The 15,436-nt window shown below is 37.5% G+C and overlaps 2 protein-coding genes across 2 annotated transcripts; both read right to left on the bottom strand.

The window, feature by feature from the left end:
- Positions 1–137: 137 nt before the first annotated feature.
- LOC110954568 (uncharacterized) lies at positions 138–6,684 on the bottom strand. Its single transcript, XM_051956981.1, has 7 exons — positions 6,561–6,684; positions 5,536–5,730; positions 5,213–5,329; positions 4,721–4,777; positions 4,203–4,430; positions 2,951–3,073; positions 138–1,231 (listed from the first exon to the last, which is right to left on the bottom strand). Exons 2-7 carry the CDS (start codon positions 5,710–5,712, stop codon positions 1,166–1,168), a joined length of 768 nt encoding a protein of 255 aa, XP_051812941.1. The 5' UTR covers positions 5,713–5,730; positions 6,561–6,684; the 3' UTR covers positions 138–1,165.
- Positions 6,685–9,165: 2,481 nt separating this feature from the next.
- Positions 9,166–13,753, bottom strand: LOC110954567 (1-phosphatidylinositol phosphodiesterase-like). The gene is made up of 3 exons (XM_022199151.2): positions 13,717–13,753; positions 12,270–12,343; positions 9,166–10,133 (listed from the first exon to the last, which is right to left on the bottom strand). The coding sequence occupies exons 2-3, from the start codon at positions 12,320–12,322 to the stop codon at positions 9,287–9,289; spliced, it is 900 nt and encodes a 299-aa protein (XP_022054843.1). The 5' UTR covers positions 12,323–12,343; positions 13,717–13,753; the 3' UTR covers positions 9,166–9,286.
- Positions 13,754–15,436: the final 1,683 nt, after the last annotated feature.

Below are 15,436 nucleotides of genomic sequence, written 5' to 3'. Positions count from 1 at the left end.
CAGCCTGTGAAAGAGAATTTTTATTTTAATTTTTCATGGTTTGGTTTGTTTCACTACATAACTACATTTTGTGTGGCTTTCTGTGTCACAGAATGAAGATGTGAATGCAGGACAGTCACACAACACCAAGAAAATAGTTCAAGTGGAGAAATATTTATTTGAATTTATCCATTTATACGTTCTTAATACAGTAAAGTTTGAATATGAATATTGTGTCAAACGTATGGGAATCAGACACTGGTGGATCTTCTCATGTCAGATTTGTGAACTGAGATTTGAACACACAAGAAAAGTAAAAGAACATCTGGGCTGGTGTTCGAGGAAAATTCTCCGAGCTTCATACTGCCTTTATCCAGACATCTATCCCGCTTCCTCTGATAATTAATTTAACTGAGTAGCCACTTTTGAACGGTCAAATTAACAATTAAAAAAGCACATTGAAAAGTATAATGTTGAAAGTTAAATGTTGATGCTTCTAATTATGTGGAGAAAATGTTCAATATTTCCCTCTGTATTTAAGTACCGGTGTAAAGTAATATGTATATGTAATTCATGTGCAGGTCCTTCACAATGGTATTTGAATAGATGTACTTTCCACCACTGAGTAATTCATTACAGCGGCTCACAACACCTACAGTTTATTAATCCAGACTTTCTATCTCAAGACAAGCTTGATATTAAATTCATCTTCATCCTTTCACATGTTGTTTGAAGACACAATATGTAACTGATTCACCTTTCAGACACTTTTCAAGATTCATACACATAAAAACACGTAACAGTCAACAGCTTTTACACCTTGATTTTCATTGGCATGCATAATATTGTAAAAAACAAACAAAAAAAAAACAGAAACCCAGCAATGCCACATGAACGTCTACAAACTCCTTTCTAGCAACAAACGTCTTGTAAGGCACATCTCTCCATAGAAAAATTGTGACATGTAAAGACCAAAACAAGGATTAAAATGGACAGCAGCATGTTCAGTTTAGTGCAGATCACTGACATAAAGAAATGATATAGTAGAAGTGCATTTAGTTTAAAGCAAAGCTCAGCAAAGTGCCAGAATATGAAGACTGTACCATCTGAATTTGTGTGCTTCACTGACGCTGCAGCACAGAGAGTCAGTGATTTAAAGCTGCAGGATCACAGTTCCTGCTGACATTCAGGCTCCAGGATCAGTGGTGACTTCATCCAGCAGCGATTTGAAGTATTCTGGCTCTTCAGGGCTCTGAAAGAGACAAAGAACATGGAGAAGGTTCAGAAAAACCAGTTCACACACTCACCAACAACAACAAATACATAGTACTCAAGAACCTTTGTAGTACAAAACTGAACACCTTAAAATTATCCCACTGTTCAGGGCACACAGATAGCTCACCTGGTTGAGAAGGCGACTCATGAACAGGAGCTAGTCCCTGACACAGTGGCCTGGGTTTGATTTCCACTCATGGCCCTTTACTGCATATTATGCTTATGTCGTCAATAAAAAACATAACTCTATGTCTCCATTTTGATTCCTGAAAGTTGCCTCCTGGTGCTTTAATAAAACCTCCACCTGTCTTCATTCTCCAACCAGAACCAGCATCATTGTGGTCTTTTTGTGTCTCTGTGGCATTTTTTGTTCTCTTTTCATGACGTCTTCAAAGTCAGTTTGCATCTCTGAACAACTGTTTTGTGTCTCTTTATGTCTCTGTAGTTTGTTTGTAACCTTATCATTAATTGTGGTCATTTATAATCTCATTGCAGTCATTTTGTGTCTCTTATGGTCTTTGTGTTCTCTTTGCAGTTGTTTTGTCTTTCTGTAGTTAGTTTGCGATGTGTTTGCAAGTGATTGTGATCGATTTTCTTTTTTTGTGGTCATGTTGTCTCTGTGGTGTGTCTGTCAGGTCTTTGCCTCTACATGAATTTAAAAAAAGAATTAGGGTTTTGTTCTACATTGTAGAAAATAGTTAAAATAAAGAAACACTGAATGACCTAACCTATCACCTAACTTCCTGAATGTTATTTTGCCCGACAACTAATTTGCAAATAAATGGGGTAACCTTTATGGAAATGTATTTAGCTTAGCATAAAGACTGGTGGGAGGAGAAACAGCTGGTTGACTTTATACAAACATTAAACCTGCACTTCTTACCCCCCCCCCAAAAAAAACAAACAAAAAAACAAAAAAAAAAAACAATTCCTTTAATTGATATTCACTTGAAAAACACTGCAGTGGTTTGTTTTGTGTGAATTGGAAACACAAATGTCAAAGAATTTCTGAATAAACTTTCCAAAGAAATTATTTGCCACAATGCTGATGAGAGGATGAGCTGCAGCTGCAGACCTGGGCAGCTGCAGATAATTTACCATCCTCCTCCACTATAAAGTACGGCCCTACACTGCACGCAGTGCTGGATCCTTCTCCTCCTCTTCCGTTTGAGACTGAGCCATCAAGAGCAGCCCGCGTTTCCCCCAACTGTCCACCAGAAAGTGGACGTGGACCTTCTCTGCCCCCAGACTGCCCCGTTCGGCTGGTCCGCTCCCCAAGAAGGACCTGGCGTCTTCCCTGGCCACTGCAGCCGCGCTCCCCCATGTACAGAGCGTCGACGTGTGCGCTCCCCTCTCACACCTTCCTGTCCCCCATGAGCCTGCCTTCCCCCTCTCCCTCTCAAGTAGTTAGTCCTGGCCATAGCTGGCGCTTTGTTAGTGTTTTGGGTTATTTTGTAATCAAACCCCAGTGCTATCCAGTCTGTCTTGTGTCTGCTCTGTGCCACTCTCACTTTGGGTCCAATTTTCCTACAATCCTTAACGCTATTTTCATTCAACTGCTTGGAAAGTGACATCCTGAATGAGATTTGAAGTTCACAAATGTACACAGAAGGACTGAGAAGCTGTGTATGTGTCCATCCAACATCTCCCCGTTAAACACCAGGTTTACAGGAAGATGCCTCGGTTCATACTCCACCTTGTTTGATTCCTTCTGTCTCCTCCTCAGAGCCTTGATCCCCAACACGGCAGAGCTGATGACGACGCAGAGCTCCAGGACCGACAAGACGATCAGGACAATGTTAATTCCCAACACCAGCATCTGGACGGACACAAACAACAGCAGGGCCTCACAGTTATGGTCAAAGCGGTATTTACTGTTACTTTAATCAATACTAATTCATTCTGGGGACAGAATATTCCTATTGCTCATTTTAACGTAAAAATCTCTGCATCAAAATAAGACTTTAAATGACTATTATCTAACTTCAGCGCACCTCTGAGAGGCAAAGTATCAATAACTGTAACTTTAACACCTCATTGGCTGAATTTCTGTTAATCTGGAGACACTACAATTCACTGATGTTCCCTAAACGCCTCACAGTCAGGCTGCAGTCAGCTGAGCTGCTGTGCACAGAGAAGCCTCTAGTCTCCATCAGTTACTGCAGCAGCTCAGATTAAAAAGAGTGAAAGAAGAAGTTCTAATGTCAGATTTACCTGAAACCAACTGGATTTATCTACATGGGCTGTTTTCTGTTTGTTTTTATTTGATCTTTAAAATCTAAATGGGAGTTGATTTTGTAGCATACAGGAAGTGCCAGTGGTTAAAAATAGTTTTTTTGCAAATTAAAAAGTGCTTATTTTACTGATTAAATGATGTATGATTGTCTACATGATCAACTATCAGTTGAGGAAAGTGTTTGAAATTTGCAACCCTAATTTGAATATATTTTAATTTATTTAACAGTTAAAAATAATGATCAGATTAAGTTCTTACATGACCCATTCCCTTCCCATTACAACCATTTCTCAAATACAGTGTAGTATTGTTTAGTTTCTCAGCATTTGCATATTTTCACAAACTTTAATACTCGGGATTTCTGATGACTTTGTGTCTAAGACTCCACCCATATATGCCATAAAAAGAGACATTTTTCTCATATTTGCTACATAAAGCCTTCAAATATTTTCCTGGGTTAAATGAATGTGGTGAAACTAAAGTCAAAACCTCAAAATATTCAATCAATATTCATCTAAAAGCAGAGAGAAGCTACAAATCCACGTTTCAGAAGCTGAAGGCAGCTGTGGAGATGGTGATCATGAACATACAACTTATATTTTAAAGTCAGTACAAAAAAAAAGAAAAATAAATAGAAAAAAGAGACAGTGCAAAAAATGCAGATTACATTATATACAGATGATTTTTTTTAAAAACCTCTTTCCATAATTACCTGAGCCAGTTCTTTGGCCTCCAAGCACTTCTCCTGCAAGAGATCCCTCTCAGGAGATGGAGTAGTTGTAGAATGACGTCTTCTGTACCCGTAGTAGTCATAACCGTCACGGTCACAATACCAATACCACCCCCTCATATATGTGTCCGCTAAATTGATGCTGTACAGGACAATGGCTGTAATGGCAAAAGCAACTCCTGCCAGATTCAGAACCACGGTGAGGATGACCTGAAACACAACACTCTTTACTTTATGCACAGAAATATATAAGATGTCACAGAAATATATAATACATCATTTCAGTATAAAATAAACATAATATTTGTAAATAGAGTGAGCAGGTAGATTACACTCAGTGCACTGTGGCCCATTAAGTTCATCTGCAGATAATGTGCAGATTTTTGGCCCTGATTTGACCAATACTTGGTTGAAGTGTTTCAATCCACCAACATTTGCTTCAGTTGACTACAGCACTAAAGAAAAGAAGTCCTTCTAAGATTAAAAATTGAACTACTCACCAAACATGGACTGGGGTACTTCTCAGACAAAATGCACACGATGCCAAACACAATGAACTAGACAAAAGACAAAAAATATATTTAGAAAATACTCACAGTTCTATTCTGTCCTACAAACACTGAATAAAAACTCATTGATGTAAATTCTATCATCTTCTATTGAGTGAAGACATCTCATCCTGTGCTCACACTGATAATGACATGAAGCAGCTCCTTTTTTTTTTTTTAATAAAAACGCCTCAGAACAAAGAGATGTCCGATAAGAAGACACAGATTCAGTGTCAAACCTTCTCCAGAGCTCAGAAAGCCTGAACACTCTGAACTGCTGTTTAGTGCAGGTGTTCAGTGTAATAAACTCAACAGCCTCAGTAAAACTGGAGAGACTCTACAGCTGCAATTTCTGCAGGAAAAGTTCTGTTGTATTTGAGTTAATGACGCAACAAAAACATGACGGAGAAAATAAAATCTGGAATCAAACATCGGCTTGCTTACCAACACTCCCAACCAGATAGGAAACTTGGTAAAGTCCATTTGCCACCCAGAAGCGTCAGAGCCGAGGAGGATGGCTCCAAAGCCAAGATTGAGCAGCCCAACCATAATCTGCAGAGTCTGTGAAACAGGAAGCACAGTATAAACTACAAACATGGTGCACAACACAACTCTCTCATGGTTTCATAGAAATCATCTCATATAAACACAACAACACCTGAAGCTCAAACACAGGTCACCATGATTTATTCAAATTTTGATTCAAAATCAGGCAGGGAAAAAAAATAAGCATGAGTCTGAGATGATCTTGAAGCATTGATGCTCACCCCCAGCACTGACTGAGAACTTCTCTGGATCCTCCTCAGCTTCTGAGACACCGAGCAGCAAACTGGACTGTAGCAAAGACCCTTGAAGATCTGGCACAGAGGAGGCCAAGCACTTTGGGGGTCCGAGGTCAAACTGAACACAGCGACCCCCTCAGCCTTGGTAACAGTCACAGACATCCTGCCTGCTGCTAGACACTGAAAGACAGGATTTAGAAGACACTATTTAAAAGTCCTGCATCAGGTGAAGACTGAACCCAAAAATTAATCACTTGTTTGGTCTCTAAAATGTCAGAAAATGTCTTGTTTTGTCCAAAAACATTCAACTCACTGTCAAAGAGGAGAAAACCAGAAAATATTAAAACAAATAATTTACACTTAGAGAACAAACAAACCTCAAACCAGTCAGATGATCATTAATGTAATATTCGCCAATGAGTCGATAAATCTCACGGGATTCACGCAGACATTAATAGAAACGTGGACACAAAGAAACAATCGAAGAAATGTGGAAGTACAAACGTGGCCTAAAAAATTTTCTGTCTTGAAATATGAAAAATAAATTCAGGATATGAATTTAACAAGTTCCTTTTTCGTTTGTAAAATGAAGATATTTCTTCTTAAATCATTCATATCTACATTTATGTATACTTCAGCGATTTTCGTCCTTCGTAAAACCCGGAAATGAAAGTGATATCACATGTTGATCTTCTCTATGAAAGCTGTCTGGTCGTTCAATATTCGGTATTAAAGATGTTTAAATCACCTTCTATTTATCAGGGAAATAACAGAAACACCTCTCTGAGTCTATATAATTCAGCACAGTTCAGCAACAGCATTAGTATCACAAAAACAAACAAAAAAGACATGATCTCGCTATTTCTTTTCAGTAAAAATACTCCAGGAAGCACCAAAACTGTACTGCTGTTAAGGAATATTGTTAAATGACAGAGTCTATCGTCACCAATACCGATTTCAGACGGCTTTAAAGTCGCAGAAACTTGGTCTTTTTCAGAAAATTGACTTACCAGTTCGAATAGAAGTAAATCCTAAACACACAAAATCCACCGACTAAGTGTCTGACGGAAGGATTGTTGCGCAGTTCTTCTTTGGGAAAAGAGATGCGAATTACCACAAGTCCCTCCTCCTGTCTGAGGGATTTGTAACCCTTTACTGGAACAGTCAGCTGAACACAGGGAAGTGAAACTCTTAACAAGAAGTGAAGGCACAACAGCCTGAAATATCGTTTTTATTTTTCATCATTCGCTTGATTTGTTTCACTACATAACTACATTTTTTGTGGATTTCTGTGTCACAGCATGAAGATGTGAATGCAGGACAGTCACACAACACCAAGAAAATAGTTCAAGTGGAGAAATATTTATTTGAATTTATCCATTTATACATTCTTAATACAATAAAGTTTGAATATGAATTTTGTATAAAACATATGTGAATCAGACACTGGTGGATCTTCTCATGTGTTATTTGTGAACTGAGAGTTGAACACACAAGAAAAGTAAATAGAAAAGTTCAGTATGTCAATAGATGACAGCTGAGAAGCATAAAATATTGTAGAGTCCAGACCTTAATAGTATAATTGAACTGTAAAATTTTATCTGTAATCTTAGAGTCGTAATCTTCATATTATAATTAGATTGGTACAATAGATTTTTATATCATATTTTAGGGTCTTGACAGTTAAATTTACATTAGTCAGGTAAACTGACATCATAATACTTTGATTCTTAATCCAAATTTCCAATTTTTGCCCAACAACATCACCAAACTCCTTTTGGCTGCACTTTACAATTTCACACCTAATACAAACTGAAATGTCCATAAAGGTAACACTGTGCTGTGATGAAAGCAGACACTAACAGCTCAGATTAACGAGACTCTAATATCAAATGCAATCTGTAACTGGAGCTGAAGCTCAGTTTGTTGCTTCCAGTTGTTTAGGATTATTTAATCTGAGATGATTAAACACCTGCAGACAGCAGTAGGATCCATATGAGCGTCCCTAAAGACAAAGATCTGTTTCTAAAATCATATATATTTTTAAAACATCTTCAAGCCTGTGTGGCTATTGAAAAGTAAAAGAATAGTGCCCTCTGGTGGAAGAATGGTGTAACAGCAGCATTGTTTATAAAATACATTCAGTACGTTTTGAATAGTTGACCAGTTTTGGTCGCCTTGTATTTGTTTTTGTGTTAATTTTGTGTCTCTTTGTGATTTCTTGTCTTTTTCTTGGGGTTGTTGTGTTCTGGGTTTGCTTTTGTGTCTTCTTGTGTCTCTTTGATTTTGCATTCACTTCTGTTATTTGTCTCTGTGTTGGTTTTGTGTTTTGCTGAATTGCTTCTGTTTTGCCTTTTGTGTTGGTTTTGCATCTCCTGTCTTTTTGGGTAAGTTTTCTGTCTTTTTGCAATGTTTTGTATCTTTTTGTGGTAGTTTTACACCTTGCACTGTTTTCTCTCCTGGTCTCAGTTTTGTGTATTTTTATGTTGTTCTTGTGTGTTTTTGTGCCTCTTTCTGATGATGTTGCATTTACTTCTGTTATTTGTGTCTGTTTGTGTTGGTTTTGTGTCTCCTTGTTAAGATTTGTTTTTGTTTCTGTGTCTCTTTAGTTGTTGTTTTGTGCCTCTTTGTGCTTTTTGTTCTTCTGTTTCATGTCGTTTTGTGTTTTTGTGTGTCTCTGATTCATTTGTATGTGTGTTTTTTGTGTCTTGCTGTGTTGATTCTGTGTCTCTGTGTTGGTTTTGTGTCTTCTTGTGGTGCTTTTTGTCTTGTTCTGTTTCTTTATCCCTCTTTGTGGTGTTTGTTTAATACCACGGTGGTGATTTTATCTTGGGGGTTTTTTGTGTGTATGTCCTTTTGTCAACATGTTGTATTTCGTTGTATAGATTTTGCGTGTTTCTGTAGTCTGAGTCACTATCACTATAGATACATCATTAACTAACAGAAAAGTTCTATTTTTATTGCTCATGATCTAACATAGACCAAAGCAAAATAACTGGAAGTGACCAGAAAAGTACAATTTTTGAATTTATAGCACAAAGTCTAAGTAATGAGCTGCCATTTCTTTTGTTTTCTTTTGTTGTTTTATGGTTTTTTGTAACATTTGCAGTGTTTATACTGTAGGTATGCTATTAAGTACTAGAATTAGTCTTGTATGCATTATTTGATAGTACATGTTCGTTTCTTAATTCTAAAGTTAGTGCTAAATAACAGGAAAATGACCTGTTTATGTACACTGTTGAAAAATAGAAAATTCTATGTGCACGTCTAAAGCAAGACTTTTTTCAAGGAAGCTTTTCATGTTATTTCACAAGTTTAATTAAAAAAAAAATCTCAAGGCAGTTGACCCAAGACCGTTCAAGATGAGACATTTTGCTCTGGTTGTGTCATCATAAAGAAACTGAGAAATAAATGTGTACGCTTCTTAGGACATTGTTAAAACAGCAAACCAAATGATGACTTAAAGTGATCTCACAGTGTGTGATAATGCACCTGTCGGAGGCATTGTTGCATCTATGAGACAACAATTTTCAAGATGATTTGTGGTTTTAATGGTAGACGAAATTGACAGTGACTGAGATGCACGATCAAAGAGCAACACAAACATCAATTCAATGAAGTTGCAGTAGAGTAAAATGTGTTTATTTTGTCAAAAGATCAGAAAATGTTCATTTGCTCAGGGTACATAATCAGAAGAGAGACAGAAAAGGAGCAGGAAGGATTTCAGATTTAATATCTACCACCAGTTTAAATTGATGATGGTTTGAATGAGGTCAATGCCGGGGAAATCCATGGCAATGACACCGAAGCACGGCCGGGGCTGATTGGGGTAAAACTGCATCAGGTACTGGTTAAGCCATGGGTCCACCTTCTCAGCCACTCTCTTCGGGGTCAGAAACATTCCCCAGAATGTGCCAAAGCCGGTGCCACTGGTGTAGGTCAACACGGCGTTATCGCCCCCGCAGGCCTCTGTGGCTTCATTCAGCTGTTTGACTATCGTATTGTCTTTGTCTTTAATGTGGCTGACCTTATCGCTGCCCTTACCAATGGTGTTTATGAGGGGGATTCCCAGTGTGAAGGTATTATGCTGCAAAAAGACAATTTTTCCCCTGACCTGGCCCATGTTGGGCATTCCAGAGCTCACCCACACATTCTGGTCATTACTGATCAGAATGCGCACCATCTCATTGACTGTACTCTTCTCAAAAGACTCTGGTTGCACCCTAATGAGCACAGCCTCGGACTTGAACTCTGACAGGAAGGCTCTGACAGTGTCCAGAACTTCCTTGAAGGTGCTGTGCTGGTACATCACCCCGTGCATGACGTACAGGGTGTCGGCCAGCCCAAACACTTTGAGATCCAGGAAGCGAATCCCGGCCCTCAGCTGGTCCTTCAGGGACAAGACCTGGCACTCGAGCTCCGGGCCTCCGTACACGGCCATGCTGTCGTGAGTGCCAGGGATGGTGATGAGAGACAGAGTGCGGAAATCCTGGACGCCTGCCATCCATGGAATATTGTACGACCCCGGGAGGACGAGGTTTTTATTGTCGTTGAAGTAAAGGTCTTTGCCATGGCACAAAAATCTGAGGATTCAGAAGATTTTGAGATGTTAGAATGATTCTGAAACTACCAACACTCTAAAATAACAAACATTTGAGCTCAACAGAAAGAATTAAAGCAACAGTCAGGATATCCCAGTCAAGTTGTGTTTTCTTTTTGCTGCCAATGCAAGTCAAATCATTTGAAGTAGATAATACACAGTTCAGGTTACTGTGGTTTAGCTGTAGTACCCGGTACTTCCACCAGGTGAAGCCTTTTCCTGTTTCATACTAAAGTGTAACCTGGCAATAGCCAGATTAATAATTGTGTAGTACTTGATAGTACTCCACAATATCAATCTGGGACCGCTCCATGTAAATCCGTTTGGTGGAAAGAGGCATGGATTGGACAATGCAACAGTACGTCCCGCCTCTGACAGGTTTGTTTTTAGCCAATCGCGGCGACCCTTTTAAGTTTCTTCACAACGAGCAGAGCCAATTGGTAGATTAAACTCTTACCAAAACCCGTAGGTAAAAAAGCACAAACATCTTTACCATCCAGAAATGCGCAAAGCGCCTCTCGTTGTTCTTCCTTCAAAGAAGCGATAGGAGATTCAGCTAAAACTGACTTAATAGCAGCATCTACACGATCGTTGTCCTCCGTTGCCATGTTTGTTTTGATCTACTGGCGCTTGGTGTTGTCGTCACACCCGGATATCCCGCCCATTATCCCGCCCCACACACGAATACTGCTGCGTGATTGGCCGCGAACCAACTTGGTGCTGTACGAAAAGTGAAGGCGGGAGCGGAGCAAGATGGTTTCTTGAGAGATTTGTGAACTCACAAATATCGCGAGAAATCAACTTGCTGGCAAGGTTAACTAAAGTGATCAGAGAAGGTAGGCAGCTCTGCATTGGCAAGCACAAAGCATTGTGGGGGTTTAGTTTGTAAATGGGCACCATGACTAAGTCTTCTGTGATGCTTCATGACATGAGGCCAGTCACCAGCACCAAAAATAAAAAAGTTATCTTGATTCTTTTAGTAAGTGTTCAGATTTTATTTTTAGCATCTATCTTTAATTGCATTTTGTGATATCAGATTTAAACTAAGAAGTGCATATAGGTTTGGTGCTGATCTTAGACAAATTTCAGTGATTGTGTCTGAACTCAAACCAAAGGCAGAATTGGGACATCTGTAACTGGCACCAATCAGTTCTGACAACATCTTCTAATGAAATTACCTTTAACCAATAAACTCCACTGAGAGGAGTTTCCCCCTCCTTAACAGTTAGAAGTTTCTTTAATTATTAATTACTTAGTCATATGTTTTTATTTTGGTTGTTTATAAAACACAAGGTTGTTCCAATAAGTTTCCAAGTTTATTCAAAGGATTTTTTGGTTGGTGCTCTTAATTAGTTAATTAATTCTTAATTTTGATCTGGAGTTGTGTATTTGAACACAGATCAGTTGGTAAGTGTCACCTTGAAATGTCTCCTGTATTGTATTTGTTCAAACTACAGATCCACTATCACACAATCTTAACTCTCCGAATACATCCAGGCCTTTTAAATTGGGGGAAGAGGGGACTAGAAACCTTAAAGTTATGATGGAAAAAATTAAGTTATCAATGAGCAGGCAGGCAGAGAGCACTGTGGGAGTTTAGCTATCAAAGGAGCACAATGACAAAGACTTCTATGATGTCTGACAAGCAAATAAACATTAACTGTGGTGCAGACAAAGCAGAACTGAAAGCAATTGCTTTATAACTGAAGCGATGATGTACACATAGAAGAGATCATTTGAAATCTTGAATTCCTTGTGAAAAGTTACATGAACACGCCAGTTACTGTAAGTTATCTCAAATTTAAGTTTAAAGTACTCTATGTTTAAAAAAGATATATATATAGATATATAGATAGATAGATAGATACTTTATTAATCTCAAGGGAAATTCAAATTTCAAGGAGGGATTTAAATTACACAATATTAAATTGCTTCAGTTATCAACATTGTGATGCCAACAAAACTCTTCATAATGATGTTGAAACCTAAAATGTACACTTAAATCAACACTCATGCATTAAACTACTCTGTGAGAATAGATACCCTACATTCCTCTTCAGAGGGAAACTGCAGCTCACAGACAACAAATTCTTGAATTTTACTCTCATTTTATACTTACATGGCACATAGCAGAACAAGGTGGAGGATCAGAGACTTGTGAGCAGCCGTCATTCTTCCAGAAATGTGAGTAATCTAGGAAAGTAATTAGACACTTTTAGATTACTGGAAAAAAAAAAAAACATCCAAAAAACATATAACAAAAACAATCTAATTCTAACCAAAGTGTGCTGTTTTTCCTAAATAATGATGGTTAACAGCAGACAACTGTTAAAACTGATGATGTCCAACAGTTCACAAAGCACTGCTGAGACTTGATTTAAGCAGCTCACAAAATTATTGAAAACTTTATGAATGTAATTATTTTGAGCTATTTTTCCTTAGTTTCTAATATATATTTAACAGACTACAATTTGTCACACAATGCTGCTTTGACTAAATGTTCCCTATTCATTAAAATGTCCTTTATCCTTCATTGTTTTAGGTGTTTTAGTGCTGTATGCCTTTTAAATATGATATAGAATGGTAGTTTTCATGCAGTTTAAAAGACAATTTTTTGTCATTCACAGATAGGTGCAGATAAGGTTTAATACAGGGGAAACATGATATAAGTAAAGCAGGTTATTGGAAAGTCCAGTCACCGTATTAAACAATGCGGTAATCAATTATATCATCGTCAATTTTACAGCAAAAACTACCGTAAAATAACAGAAAATAACCATATAATTTAAATAAATAAAAATCCGTAAGTAAAATACACTTAGTCGCCTTTTTTTAAAGTCACAATTTCACGCAATGAATTTTTTGGGGAGCTTTTTATATGTATTACATATGGAAATGCATTTAAAATAACCTATATGTACGATTGAATAATATTATAAATGATCAGACCTAATAATGCAGAAAATTGCCATCATTTGTATGGTTTCATTATATAATTTTATGTTTAAAAATGTCAAAGTACTGTAAAATAACTAATTATTCAGTATCAAATTGCAAAAATCTACAGTTAATGTCAGACCAGTGTTGTATTAGTTTCTATATCTAACTTTACATTAAAAAAAATCTTGCATAATTGACACATCTTTACTCTTAAATAAGTATTTACACCTTTAAAATTAATGGATTTACCTCTAAAAAGAGCAAAATTGTAGTGATTTTAAAATAAATTTACAACAATACTCAAAATAGCAAACAGTTCATTTTAAAAGACATCAAGAAAAATGAGTTTTGTTTTCATGTCACTTTGCAAAAAGAAAAAATGTGTTAATTTACATTAGATTTGTTCATTCAAAGTCTATTTTTGTCATTTTACTGGCATTTTTGAGTGCAAAAAATGCAGATTTTATATTTTTACAGCATAGCTGCCAGCATTTTACAGAAATTTTACAGGAAAATTTGTTTCAGTAAAAAATTATGCATTTATCACAAGAACAGGCATTTTAAATGAAATACATGCACAGGTAAATTCATTATCCAGCAACTTGGAAGAGTTTTTTTTACTTTACCTCGCAGCCAGGAGGATTCAAAAGTAAACTACTCCAGTGGTCTGAACACTGCAGGAAAGACTTCCAAATTTATATATGCTGGTTATCTGAAAAATTCTGGGTGTGGAACACAAATATCGGTTATCTGATATAGATTAGTTGGTACCGATTTGGGGAATGTTTGTGCAGCGCGGTGTTTGAGAAGGCGAGGGCGCTAACTGGAAAAATAAATTAGGTCAGATTAGATCACGAAATATCAAGCAGCCACACCTGTGCAGCGGCAGAAATAAATCACTGAAGGCAGCTTGAATGTGTCATAGAAATGTTTGCCAGCAGTTTCGACAAAATAAAAGTTTTGATTAAAAAATGGGGCATATGTCAAGGGCGTTAATTGGTGTTGGAATGTTTTGAAGTAATAAGGGCTCAAATTAAAAATAAATGATCTTCAACATGTGCAATTTTAGGCATAGTCAGACCTGAGATTTTGGTGGCCCTGAGCAAAATTTTGCTCTAAGACCCAGCCAGCGAAACCACTTAACAAAATGCACTGATCTCAAGTCAAGTCAGGTCATGATTTTTAAAAAATAAAGCACATTTAAAACAGGTATTGCCCCAAAGTTCTTTCCAATAAAAAAGACTATGATTGGGGTCACAAAGTAACATAACGGGTATAAATGTTTTCTTACATCTAAACTTCTGGACAATTGGACAGCTTCCCCACTGTAAATGACAAACATTGGCATGTGCAGTGTCATATGTCTAGAAACATAGTTAAGCAGAAATAAATTCTACATGTTTAAAGTTTGTTGAGAAGTGTTATCCATAGTCATAAATTTCAAAATCATCTCCATTCAATTCAAACCTTCTTCTAGGTGTTATTATATATACATTAGGTTGCATTACTAGTTAATTTTCCCAAAAGCAGTATTTTATTGTTACTGCTTGTTGGCTGCTGTTAACTCTAGCTACTTTATTTGCTTTTTAGTCGTTTTGTCAAAAGTAAAGCATCATATAAAGGAATAAAAAAACAATATAAAGCAACCATTTTTGGATATTATTTTTAGTGCAATCAAAGGCAGTTTCGATGTTTATTGTTGTGTAGTGAAAGTAAGTTGTATTATACTGGAATAATAACATTAAAATCAGAAGAGATGTCATTAAAATTTCATTGAATCAGAACTTCATACCCGGGCTGCACAGTGTCGTAGTGGTTAGCACTTTCGCCTTGCAGCAAGAAGATCCCTGGTTCACGTCCCGACCTGGGCCTGGGATCTTTCTGCATGGAGTTTGCATGTTCTCCCTGTGCATGCGTGGGTTTTCTCCGGGTACTCCGGCTTCCTCCCACAGTCCAAAAACATGCTGAGGTTAATTGGTTACTCTAAATTGTCCGTAGGTGTGAATGTAAGTGTGATTGTCTGTCTGTATATGTAGCCCTGTGACAGACTGGCGACCCGTCCAGGGTGTCCCCTGCCTTTGCCCGAGTCAGCTGGGATAGGCTCCAGCGACCCTAGTGAGGATAAAGCGGTGTATAGAGAATGGATGGATGGAGAACTTCATTCTAAAAACTGAGAGTTGCTGTTTCACTGAGGAGCGGTGGGTGGCAGCAGAGCGCCCTGCCGCGTCAACTCTGCTGAAAACCAACGAAGAAGAGGAAAATTAAAGATGGCTGACTAATGGAAAACATGAAATTATGTGAGTGACTATATATATATATATATGAATATATATATATATATATATA

Source organism: Acanthochromis polyacanthus, chromosome 12 (genome assembly GCF_021347895.1).
Source record: "Acanthochromis polyacanthus isolate Apoly-LR-REF ecotype Palm Island chromosome 12, KAUST_Apoly_ChrSc, whole genome shotgun sequence".
In the NCBI taxonomy this organism is placed as follows: Eukaryota; Metazoa; Chordata; class Actinopteri; family Pomacentridae; genus Acanthochromis; species Acanthochromis polyacanthus.
The sequence above is the reverse complement of the archived record's forward strand: the minus strand, read 5'-3'. Positions and strand labels throughout refer to the sequence as shown.

Coding starts and splice junctions, on each gene's coding strand:
- LOC110954568 (XM_051956981.1), bottom strand. CDS start 5,712: ATGTCTGTGACTGTTACCAAGGCTGAGGGGGTCGCTGTGTTCAGTTTG. Junction 4,778..5,212: donor CTATCTGGTTGGGAGTGTTG/GTAAGCAAGCCG, acceptor TCTTTTGTCTAG/TTCATTGTGTTTGGCATCGT. Junction 3,074..4,202: donor AGGCCAAAGAACTGGCTCAG/GTAATTATGGAA, acceptor GTGTCCGTCCAG/ATGCTGGTGTTGGGAATTAA.
- LOC110954567 (XM_022199151.2), bottom strand. CDS start 12,322: ATGACGGCTGCTCACAAGTCTCTGATCCTCCACCTTGTTCTGCTATGT. Junction 10,134..12,269: donor CTTGTTCTGCTATGTGCCAT/GTAAGTATAAAA, acceptor CTGAATCCTCAG/ATTTTTGTGCCATGGCAAAG.